Source organism: Phyllostomus hastatus, unplaced genomic scaffold (genome assembly GCF_019186645.2).
Source record: "Phyllostomus hastatus isolate PE091 unplaced genomic scaffold, TTU_PhHast_1.1 phas_contig_196, whole genome shotgun sequence".
Lineage (NCBI taxonomy): Eukaryota > Metazoa > Chordata > Mammalia > Chiroptera > Phyllostomidae > Phyllostomus > Phyllostomus hastatus.
This window is the reverse complement of record NW_025333709.1, coordinates 41,612,228-41,625,132: the sequence shown is the minus strand read 5'-3', so window position 1 is coordinate 41,625,132 and position 12,905 is coordinate 41,612,228. Positions and strand designations below refer to the sequence as shown.

The 12,905-nt window shown below is 33.2% G+C and overlaps 1 protein-coding gene across 1 annotated transcript in view; it reads left to right on the top strand.

Moving 5' to 3' along the window:
- LOC123815635 (transmembrane protease serine 11C-like) overlaps positions 1–12,905 on the top strand; it is a 56,161-nt gene that overhangs the window by 26,931 nt on the left and 16,325 nt on the right. Inside the window, exon 6 of the mRNA XM_045834039.1 lies at positions 990–1,153. Within this exon, the coding sequence (XP_045689995.1) occupies positions 990–1,153 (164 nt within the window). The remainder of the gene's footprint in view (positions 1–989; positions 1,154–12,905) is intronic.

The window sequence follows — 12,905 nt, the reverse complement described above, 5'->3', positions numbered from 1 at the left end:
GGAAGAGCATTTTTACACATACCCTAAAATATAAGCAGTAAGGAGTGACATAAAAATTAGCTAATCTTTTCATTTAGAATTATCCTGGAAAAAATATTAAAATAATAAGGCTTTATAATCATTTATAAACTTGTATCTTGGCCATGGTTTCTGTTTTTGTTTGTGAGTGTTGTAAAGGTTTGCAAGTGTATGTTTTTAGAAGCTTTCTCTAGTCTCATAAAGCTTTGGGGTAGTTGTGGGTTTTCAAACACACAGAGGTGAGGAGGTGTAGAAACAGAGAATAGAGCAGAAGAGACATTCCATTGAGTCAATGGCACTTACTCCTTTGAAAATTTTTGTTTTGTTTATTTATTTTCACTTTGCTTATTTTATATATTTTCATCTTTAAGTCAGAATTACAAATTTAATAAATCTAATCTAATGTTTTTGTTCAGCTGTGATTTCCAACAAGTAAAAAGGAATTGGCCCACTCTTGAAAATTTTGCCTTCGTTAAAAAAATGATAATAAATGATTATTTTATCTTACCTATTATATTTCACTTTGTTATTTGCTACTGGCACTTTATACAGAGTCTATACTGGATTTATCATGCATAGATACATCCATATTAATGAATAACTCCTGCACAATACTCTAAAATTTTCAAAATACCTCCATATACATTATCTTATATGGTGCTTATAATAAACTAGTAAATAACATTCCCATTCCCATTATAGAGATAAGGAAATTTAAGTACAGAGAATGCCACAGCTTGCTGTAGTCAAGGAGGTGGCAAACAGTAAATCTAGAAGACAAACTCATTTCCCCCGAGTCTAAATCACAATCTTTTTACCATTGCCATGTCCAGAAAGTGCCATTCTGATGCCCTTGGGAGAAACAAATAGCTACTAGGAGCTCTGCTTACCAAAGTATAGAATGACTCTATTAAAAATGATAGAGGCTCAGTAAAAAAAGCCTAATTTATTTGTCTGTTTCTATTCTGCAGCCGATCCAAAGGGAGAGTGGTAATACATGCTGTGCTGAAGTTTATGCCCTGCTTTAAATATAAAGCAGCGAAATTTTGGGATAGGATAGACACCATTTTACATCAGAAGTTAAATGGTGAAACTGGGTCTTTACATATAGATTCATCTTCGTTTAAACTTTCAGGTAAACATTTTTCTGTATGGTATAGAGTGATTTTCAACTTTTAATTTGAATGTGATATTTTTATGCAATTGAAAACAGCACCTCTCTTTAAAAATACTTCATATACAGTAAGAACACTGTTCAAGTGTCCAAGGTTCATTTTAATCAATTTCATGATATAATATCACCTTTGTATTATTGGAATTAAACCTAATTTGATGATAGTTTTTTAAAAAGTAATCAGGGTCCCAAGTAACATTTCTTTGCCATACAAAGGCAGCCTTTAAATCTTAAGCTATAATGGCTTGTTCTCTGGGTTATGACTTCTCCCTCTACTCTTTTGGATATCTCAGGAATCTAGACACCTGTACTCCACAACTGAGTCTGGATCTTTTTAACATCAAACTTACTTCTTAATAGGCCTCCAATGGACTTTGCCTCTCTCTCACTCGTATGTACAATCTAATTCTCATTCTTAGTCATCTAACACTATTGTAAAAACCAACTTCTAAAAGGTAGAGACAAATGTTCCATCATTTACAGGAAATGAATGTCTCTCTAATCTTGATAAAAATACAGCCAACACTTGACACAGCTGAGCTAGGTTGTCAGTTCTCTGGTACAATAAATTTGACCAAGGGCAGAAAAGTCTCCTTACCGCTACAGGAAAAACTAAAAGGACTAAATGTTTGTGGTAGGGGAAAGGGGAGCTAATCTAAGCCACGGATTCATTTACATGGAACATCAGAAGTCTCAAAAAGCAAAACTTGAGCATGGTTTTTCAGGATAAGAAGCCATCACGTTGCTGAACTATGACTCTACACACATTATTTGATATTTTCTCTGAGAACCTCACACAGCTTACTCTATGTATAATGGCCTCAAAAGAATATGGAGAAATAAAACAGCTCTCCAATTTATAGAGAAGTTGCCAGCAAAGATATATTTTGGGAAACCCGTTTGCTAAAACCATGAACTCACAGTTAAGAAACAGCATTTATCCCTGGTATTCCTCCAAGCTTAAAAACATTACGTAGGATACCAGGAAAACTGACTTTCTGGTGTCTTTCCCAGATTTATGATTTTTCTCAGTATTATCTATTATAATGCCATCCAACAATTTTATGCAGAGCAGTTACTGTAGAGATGTAAAGTGTAATACACTTAAATGTGGTTGGTGCTTTGATATTGTTTTAGCCTGTACCTGATGCTTAGAAACTCCCTCTTTCCTTTCTCATATCTCATTAGAAGGTAGGTGTCTCCTGAAACTGACTAGGGGTTCACAGGTGCAGGATCAAACCCAGCAGCCAAATGGGCCAGTCCTCCAAAACATTGTAGTTTTTTCATTGTAGAAAAAAGTTGACACAAAGCTCACATTCTGGACAGCAAGACAGCTCTTACTGAAAGGGAATGTGAATCTTCATTGGTCACCACATAAATGGGTCTCTGGCTTAGAGATTTATGAAAAGCTTATTTAGGTAGTCAAGGTTGCTGTCACAGCATCTTAGCTTGACCTTGTTATGTTGCCTAGTTAGGTCAGTTACTTAGAGCCTGCTTCTGAGGATGTCAAGGTTGTGGGTTTCATTTTCATACAATCTGCTTAACATAAGGAAAAATCAAAACTTCCTACACTAGCCAGTGATATTAGTTACAATAAATGCCTAAATACAGCACCAGTGTTCTTATATCATTATGCCAAATAGAAGGGATATAGAACAGAGGTTAAGGTCGTGAGTCCTGCTATGAGAATTAAATCCCAGGTCCTCCACATGTTAGCTGTGTGACTTTGGAAAATTTACTTAAACCGTGGCTGCTGTGGCTCAGTTGGTTGGAATGTCATCCCACAGACTGAGAGTCATGGGTTCGATTCCTGGTCAGGGCACATACCCAGGCTGTCAGTTCCATCCCCAGTTGGGACACCTACAAGAAGGCAACCAATCAATGTCTCTCTCTTGCATCATTGTTTCTCACTCTCTCTCCCCCTCCCTCCTTTCCTCTCTAAAAGGAATGAAAAACTGTAATTGGATGAGGATAAAAAAAAGTTACTTAACATTTCTGTGCTTCAGTCTAACCATCTCATCATGAGAACGATGATAATAATAAAAATACTTCATGGAGTTGTTATATTTTAAAGACCTAATGCACTTTAAAAAAAAAACCAAGACTGGTACAGATAAGTATTGTTGGTTTTTATCTGGAGAAAAAAAATGTGCTCAAAGTATATGTCATGTGGATTGAAGATTTGAAAGTCATCTCTCCCTATAGATAGATGACAGATGATAGATAGATAGATAAACAGATAGATCTGATATTACTTTTACTAATTGCTCTGTCCCTACTGAGGCCATACTATGCATTAAGGGGAAAGAACTGGAGGCATTTCTAAAAAAAAATGTCCTCCCAAAGCTCCAGTACAATAAGACTAACTCCATATCCCCACCCTTAAACTTCCAACAAAACAAATGATTTTATCCCATAAGGCCTAATTTCTTTATCTTTACAAAGGAGATTATTGTTCATATACTTCATTGTGTTTATTCTGAAAACAAAATGAGCACATACATCTAAAACCCTTAGTGTAGTGCCTGCATAGAGTGAGCACTTAATAAATAGTAACCAACATAATTTTCTTCTATATACATGCTTTAAAACAGAATATTTTCCCAGCCATCATGGTTATTCTGATAATTATAAATTTAGATATTCACTGCACAGCCAACTAAATCTTAGGGAGTATACCTATATGCTTTTTATGTATGGATTCAAAGCAGGACAATAGCCCATTTAAAAAGATTTTACAAGCCTCAGGTGGGATAAAAAAATCAGTGGCAGTTGAACTAAGGAATAAAAATTAATGTTTTTATAAAATTAAAAATTAATCAACTAGTGTCCATTATTAACTTTTTGGTACTTGGTAATTATGACTACCCCTAGGAAAATTGCTTTATGTGATTCTTAGTTATAATACCAAATCATTACCAGGAAAGTTTTAGAATGTTTATTATTGTCTTAATTTATTTATTCATTTATTGAAAAAATGTTGACTGACTATGGAATATGGTTGAGGAAATGTGGATAAAATGTTACCTTATTAGTTATTTTTTATTTATACTGATTTTAAATTCATTTACTTTTTCTATACACATATCAAATTATACTAGAATGATATCTAAAAGGAGTATTGTTTGATGATTTTTTTTTTAATTTGCCATGGATCATCATGACTAAAAAGCAAATCTCACAGGATATTCACTTAGAATTTGTATTCTCTATAAGGACTGTGCATGTTAAATTATTTATTCCTGATTAATGGCAAAATCAGGAATATTGAAAATAAGTTACTGGTTTTTGGTCCAGATCAAATCCATAAAAATGCATTATTCATTGCACCATGGACATACAGAAGACTTTAGAGTTGGAAAAGACCTTAGAGATCTCTGATCTGGTTGTCTTATTTATAGGTAAATAAAGAGCAGCCCCAAGCCTTGAACTCATGTCTTGTGATTCTAAATGCTCTGTGCATTCTCTACACTAATTTATGAATCAGTTTCAAACTGAGATCTGCACTGAAAATCTAATTAAGCTGCAGATTTAAAATTCTTAGAGTAAAAATAATCTGCCTTCTTTTTCCAAATATGTAGTCAATCATTCTAAATCAAAATCTTTACATACTGTCTTCACTTTTAAATCAATGAAGAAACAATATAAATCCATATCTAAGTTAAAGAATTGCTGAGAGTTAAAATTAAATATTATAAAATATTAATTATAATAAACAACTGTGAGGTTCTTGTTCAAACACTTTGCTAAGCATTATTGGGAATTCAAAGAGAAAAAGAGTATTTTCCCTTTCAGCAAAAATCCTGTATACATTTGAACTCACACTGAGTGAATTAGTGTATATGAGACAAAAGACACAATTAATATTATTTCACAAATATATTTTAAGTTAATCCAGTATAAGCAGTGTGATGTGGATTGGACCTAATTCTCTCAATGGTTGGTAAAATTCAACAATGACTATAAGCCACTAGAAGAAAATAAATGAAAACTGGCTTTTGCCAGCAATGTGTCCAAAGGCCTATGTTTTTCAGTCCACTGGCCTCTATGTCCTTGTCACCAATTTTGGCCAACAATTCCAGTAGAGGTTATATTCCTTTGAACAGCTCTCAGGGAAGTCCACTCTTTTCCTTTATAGCACTTCCTCAGGTTTTAGTTATATATTCACTAAGGTAAGGTGATTATTTGATAACTGATTCTCTCTCCCATCAGATCATAATCTCCATGAGAGCAGAGGCCATGTCCATTTTTGCTTAGCATTATATTTTTAGAGCTTAGCATAGATCCTGGCATGTAGCAGTTAATGGTTATTGAGTAAATTAATGAATTCCATAATATCAAAGCTGCAACTGAAAACCAGAAAAAGAGAAAATATATATATATTATGTATATAAAAATATACATATACATAAATATTTGGTGAGATATCACTTGCATTATTTAACTTTTATACACACACACACATATATATATTCTGGAGAGTATAAAGTATATATAATAGCCTTTCTCAACTGAGGTTCCACAAAAGAATTAATCCCTATTCTGGAGAGTATAAAATATGTATGATCGCCTTTTCTCAATTGAGGTTCTGCAAAAAAAATTAATCCCTAAAGAAAATTGTATGCATGACTGTGTTCAGTTGTTCCAAGGATGATACATAACACTATTCCAAATGCATAAAAGAGAACTTCATTCATTTCATAAAAACTAAATCTACCTTGGGCTTTAGAGTTTAATTCTCCTTCAGAATCCCAATTGAGGAGGGCTGAGAGCAAGTGTGCTAGATGTATACTACTAATAGACATAGCTACCCCAGATTTAGGATGTAAAGAGCTTCACCTATGAAGACCCATGAACATAATGTGTGATTAACTTTTCTACTCTCTCCTGAATTTCATGCAAAATGACAATGCTACTATGTTCCAGGGTACTAATAATCAGTGAGAGATCAATGTTTTCTTCATCAATTCTAAACTCACTAGATTAGAAGCTTTTAAAATTGACTAGTTAGCATAAACCTAGAAAAACTTTTGATAGTATAGTTTCCCCAGCCCATGAAAGAACAGTTCCCTGAAAAATTTCTCAAAAAGTGAATTTCTCAACCTAATACCATTGATGTCATTGGGGAAACCTTTTATGCATTTCCAAACCGCTAAATTTATATTCACATATATGCTTAAATAATATCAGTCCTTTAAAATAGAGATGATAATCTCAATAGTTAAAACTAGTTAACATAATTTTCCTTTATAATATAACTGCTTACATGATCTCATTATTTAATAGCTTAAAAATCAAACCAAAACATACATATAATATTTAATGTTTATGTAATTCAAAATTTCATGCAAAAAAGGAAAAACAAGTTAAACAATGCAAGTTATTGTTCATCAGACAAGCTGACCTCACAGCATGATGCATTTGACTCAGTGCCATTAACTCTCAAGCCCAAAGCTAAGAAGAAAATGTAACACTAGACTAGATATATGAACTACACAAATGAAAAGAACCACATGGTGGCTCTCTTCTGGAAGCTCTGGAAGGAAAAATCCAAGTCATTCCTTAACAAAAGTAAAGAGATACCTCACAACCTAAAATGAGGTTTCTAAATAAACTTCCTTATAGAGTTGAATGCTCATAACTTTAATGGGCATTTTTAAGGATATGACTAATTTGTTTTAAATAATAACCATTTCCTTAACAATGTCTGTATATACTGGTACACTTAACCATCTATTAAATAGGTATAAAATATTTTAAATACTTAATGCTAAATTATAATTGGTTAAAGTAAAAACTTGAAAAATGTTGAACAGAAAGACTAGTTGCATAGCACTTCATATACAGATGACTGTCCTGGACCACTATTAAGAGTTGTACAGGAAGAATAAAGCTCTGGCCTAGCACTTATTTGTGAGCAGCTGTACAATACTGACATAAGGATGATTGGTAGAACACACCTTTTACATGTGCCTTGATCCTGAGACAATGCATGGCTTCATTTGTACTGTGCTTTAAGCAATTGACTAACCAATCATTCTTTAATAAATCCTAGAGGACAGTTTTTAAATTTTTTTATTGTTGTTCAGTTACAGTTGTCCCCCATTTCCCCCATTACTCTCCCTTGTCCTGCCCATCCCCCTTTCACATTCAATACCCCCACATTGTCCTTATCCATGGGACCTTTATACATGTTCCTTGACTTGATCCTTCCCCTTCTTTCCCCTGTTATCCCCCTCCCCCCACCTCTCTGGTCACTGTCATTTTGGTCTTTATTTCCATGTCTTGGGTTCTATTTTGCTCATTTGTTCATTTTATTGATTAGGTTCTACCTATAGATGAGATCATATGGTATTTGTCTTTCACTGCCTGGCTTACTTCACTTAGCATAATGCTCTTCAGATCCATCCATGCTGTTGCAAAGGGTAGGAGCTCCTTCTTTCTTTCTGATGCATAGTATTCCATTGTGTAAATGTACCATAGTTTTTTGATCCACTCATTTACTGATGGGCACATAGCTTAATTCCAACACTTGGCTGTTGTAAATTGTGCTACTATAAACATTGGGGTGCATAAATTCTTTTGGATTGGTGTTTCAGGATTCTTAGGGTATAATCCCAGCAGAGGAATTGCTGGGTCAAAAGGTAGTTCCATTTTTAGTTTGTTGAGGAAATTCCACACTGTAAAGCATATTATTGCCCAGAGTCTCCTTTCTTAGTCAAGAACCAATCTTCAGCTCTATAAATATGTTTTATTAGTGAAATGTTTCTTAAAATATTCTAAGTAGTATGAAACCTTGATCTTTGACAATTCATTAAAAATAACTTTTTCTAAACACATTTTCTGAATAGTTTAATTTTATATTTTAACAAAATATAAAAATTCTCTTTAAAATTATGTTTCTACAAAAATCTTTCTCAAACTTACCAACTACTTTCCTGACATTACCATGGACATCCATCAATACATAGTTCATACTATAGTGCCCTCTGAGCATTTAGGAAAATGTAGGGTTATTGGTACCTTTACCAAATGACCCCAGTATTTGTGGATTTGAGCTCTTGTTCTTTATATTTTATATCTTTCTCATACTTCAATGTTAAGCAGAGTTCTTGCTGTCACATCTGTTTTTCTCTGTCTTCAAATTTATTCTAAATATTCTACACTAACTTACATGAGAAATTAGGAAAGCAAAGTCTTTAAATGAGCATGTATTGAGCCTTCTTAGTTATGTACACTTTAGTGAGTTGATCTATCTATCTGTCTGTTGGCTCCTTGGATATCCTTGTTTCCTGACTCTTGATTTTATTCCAGAGAAAATGCTGCCCAGTCTTCTGAGAGATGTGGAGCACTATTCCTGTTGGTATTTTGAAATATCTTTCAGTAAAGCAGGAATTTATTTAAAATCATATTTTTAAGTATTTTTAAAATGCAACCTTAAGTTAGAGTTTGAATTATATATTATTGAACCATACAACTTTATATCAGACATTGTTCAGATACTTTAAGAGAGTTTAATATTAATAGATAGTCATTATATTAAAGGAGTCACTATCAATAAGGCACACAAGAAGTATATTCACAAAAATATCCTTGAACTAAAAATAGTCTTCCAAGCTAATCATTTTTATTTTCAAGTCTGCTTGAGAGGAAAACCATTATAATTTTATAAGTTATTTTTTATAGTCAAGCATTAATTTTAAATTATTAACATTAAAACACTCCACACAGTGGGACAATTCAGTTAACTGCCTGAGCTACTTGCTTAGATCCATTTGGAGTGACTCAGTTCTAAACACACAAAAAGTCTCTGAGACTCCAGATCAAAATAGGCAGGCTATTAATAGACCAGACTCTGACAGATTTTATTCAGTGGAGTTCTAAATTGATCTTGCCAATTTAAATCCAGTATACCTAGGATAAGTCCTGAACTTCTGCCATATGCCCTCTGCATCACAATCTTTCCTTGACACTTCTTGACTGAATTCTCAATCTGTTCTTCGTGTTAGATAGAGATCTTTATTTCAGCTATTTGTGGTTTTGCATTTATATTTTTTGCTAACACTGAAGTTCTCAGAAACTTAACCCTTAGGGCTGGGTTCTCAATAGCTAGACTAGCTCCTGCCATCTTCTCTCAAAATGCTTGGGTTCTTGTACCCGTGAGATTGAACACCTGGATCCCAGATACTATAGTCCTGATGTACAGCTTCATCCATCTGAGGTTCAGATACATCTGTGTGATAGATAGTTTTATGTGTCAACTTGACTGGGCCACAAGATGTCCAGTTATCTGGTTAAACATTATTGCTATGTTTCCCTATGAGGATGTCCCCTAAAATCATTAGCATTTGAATCAGTAAAGTAAGGAAGATTGATTGCTTTCCCTGATGTGGGCATCCAATCCACTGACGCTCTGAGTAGAACAAAAAGACAGATAATGGGTGAATTCTTTTCTCTGGCTGACTGATTGAGCTGGAACATTGGTTTTCTCTTGTCTTTGGACTGGAATTATACCATTGGAATTTCTGGGACTCCAGCTCACAGATAGCAGATTATGGGACTTCTCAGCCCCCATTATTTCCCATGAGCCAATTCCTCATAATAAATGAATTTTAAAAATAGGTTCTGTTTCTCTTAAGAACACTGCCTAACACAACCTTCCAGAGTGCATTGCCAATCAGCATCAAGCTCCAATCAGTTCAAACTTGCTGTGGGCTCTTGGAAACCCCGCTTGACTCACATACTCATAAGATGTCAACTATACATAAAGCAAAACCAACTCCCCTACCTCTTTCCAAATACATCCTAGCATTCATTCATTTCCCAGAAAACTAATCTTTTGAGGCCATAGCATTCCTTATACCTAGCTTGATCATATCATAACATAAAATTAAGAGTGGTGAGTTTTAGGTTAAAAAATTTAAACTTTGGTAGGAATAAAGGTTACGTTAAGAGCTATTAAATCATGAAAGACATAGTCTAACTTTGCTTTCTAAAATTTCTAAAATTGTATGTTAATATTGTGTAAAATGAACAGAGGATAGGGTCTTTTAGCAGAGACGTCAGATAGAAAGGAATTACAATGGTCCAAATGTGAAGAAATGAAAACCTGAACTATTGTAGCGAAAATAATATTAAAAATAATAGACATATATCAAAGACATATATCAATAGACATATATCAAATTCTATTTATAGAATTAAGTATAGTAATAAACTTAACAATTACATATGAGGCACTATAGTGAGAAGAACTGAATACAACATCAAAATTTTAAGTCTGAGTAATTAAAGGGATGATAACTTCATAGAGAAATAGAAGGCAATGGAGGAGTAAATTACAAGTATTGAATTAAATTTTGAGTATTACTATATATCTCCAGGGAAAGTTATTTATCAAGCATTTGAAAATAAAGGATTGGTCCTCCAGGGGAAGCTTGGGACTAAAACCATAAATATGCATATGATAGTCTTAGAAGGTGATGATGAAGTCCTTAAAAAGGATAAAATTGCCAAAAAATATGGAAAGATGAGAAAAGGTTAAGTTAAAATAATGACAAAACCAAATGCTGGCAAGGATGTGAAGAAACTGAGTCACTCATCCAATGCCCATGGAAATGTAACATGGTACATTCACTCTGGAAAACTCTTTGGTAGATTCTAAAAAATTAAACAGGCAACCCACCAATTTACTGGCTTTGAGAAATTTAGGAATCTTTTTGATTCTGAAAATATCATTATGGAGTTACTCCTATTAAAACATAATAATGATATTTCATCTTCTATTTTAGCATCCTGAAATCTTTTGATATTCATAAATACTTTAGACAAGACTGTGAGGTGAGGGTCCTAAAACTATTAGAAAAAAAACACTGTGATTCTTCTTTCATATGACTATTTCTTTCCTGCTTCTCTTAATGCAATAAATGTTAAATAATACCATATAATAAATGCCAATTTAAATTTTTCCCCTTAGAGTGGTTTCTTTTTCTGATAAGATACCCACCCAAGAGCTTTTATTAAGGCTCATAAAAGTCAATAAGGACAAGAAAAGACATCCAAAATATTAATAGCTCTATGTTAAAAAGAAATATTTTTACCAAGTCTGTTGACATAAGACAGATAGAAATTTAAACTTAAGACTTCAGAAATTTCTTCCAAACTAGCTTTTCCATCTTTGTAGGCTGTATATTCTGTGTCTCTTATTTAGAATTTCTGAAGAAACAGAAGAATCCTATGAGTTCTAAGTAAGAAAAAATAGTTGTGGTTTGTGTTTAATGATAGCTTACTTGTGCAACCTCAAAAACCAAGCAATTATTATGAATTTACTCATAAGTGTTGCATAAAATAAGTCTATAAATTCTGTTATAATTGTCTTTGTGTCTATTAACCACTTCTTAAGTATTTTTATTTTTATGTAGTTTTTCAAATAAGTATAGTTCCCAGAAGAAATCATTTTTTTAACTATAGGAAAGATACATTTATAACAAGCATCTTCAAATAAGTTTCAGAGAAAAAATTTTAAGTTCTTCACAATGAAGAAGTGAATATGACCAGGTGGTGGTTATTTCATATCAAAAACTATTACATTCAAATTGGTAATGAAATATGAAGCTAAGGCATTTACTGAGAAGAGGGAAATAAGAAGGAAAACTACTTGGAGCAGCTACCTTTTAAGAAGGGTCTTAAAGAAAGCAATGGGTGTGGACTAAAAGAAATCACAAAGTATTCTTTGCTGGGTGAAACACTAGAGCTGTGTCATCAAATGCAGACCCCCCAAGGTACCCAGGAGAGCTAAGCTAGAAACTTCCCAGTCCGAAAGCACTAATCCTAAATATTAGCTTTCTGTCCAATGTGTTTTTGAAACGGCCCCTGAGACACATAATGAGAGCATTTCAAAAGAAAAAAACAGGTTACTGCTTTCATTGTCTACTACTCATTACATCAACATAGCTGTCTAAATATGCTCCTCAGTACATGTCTGCCCTCTCTTCACTACAGTAGTGTCTTGTACTGCTTCCAAAGCTTAAGATCAACAATGGCTAAGTCATGGGGAAAGTATCTATATTACCAAATACAAATAAATATTTCTGATTTGTCCTGTTTCTTAAAATCTGCATAAAAGTAAAAAATTAACTTGGAGCACAGTTCTGCCTTAAAATCTACTACCTGAATATACAACTAGTCATTAAGTTTAATCAACATAAAATTTTAATTAATTAAATCTTAAAATATTTTTTAAAATTTTATCTTCAAAGTCAAAAGGATGAATGTATTGAAGATATGTACTGTGAAAAACAATTTAGGTCACTCTGAGGAATGAAAAATGATATTCAATATATATACATAGATAAAATTTTCAGCCTAATTAGAAGCTTCAAGAGAAGCATTTACTGTTACATATACAGCCAGGTGAGTAATCAAAGCCTGCAGTGAGTGAAGGATTCAGACTTTGATCAACCACAATCCCGGTCCACACTCTATTCCTTTGCCCTTTAATGCAGCTCAGTTATATTAATGATCTATAGTAGCTTTTTTTTTTTTTAGTGAAAATCTTTTAATGCTAGAATCCTAGGAAAACTATCTGAAAATTAGGAATAATGAACTAGTGTGGCATTTAGACTCATGAAATGTAATAAGCTCACCTGAGTTTAAATCCTCCAGTATATGTAAAATTTATATCATAAATATATCTACTGCTACTATAAAACTC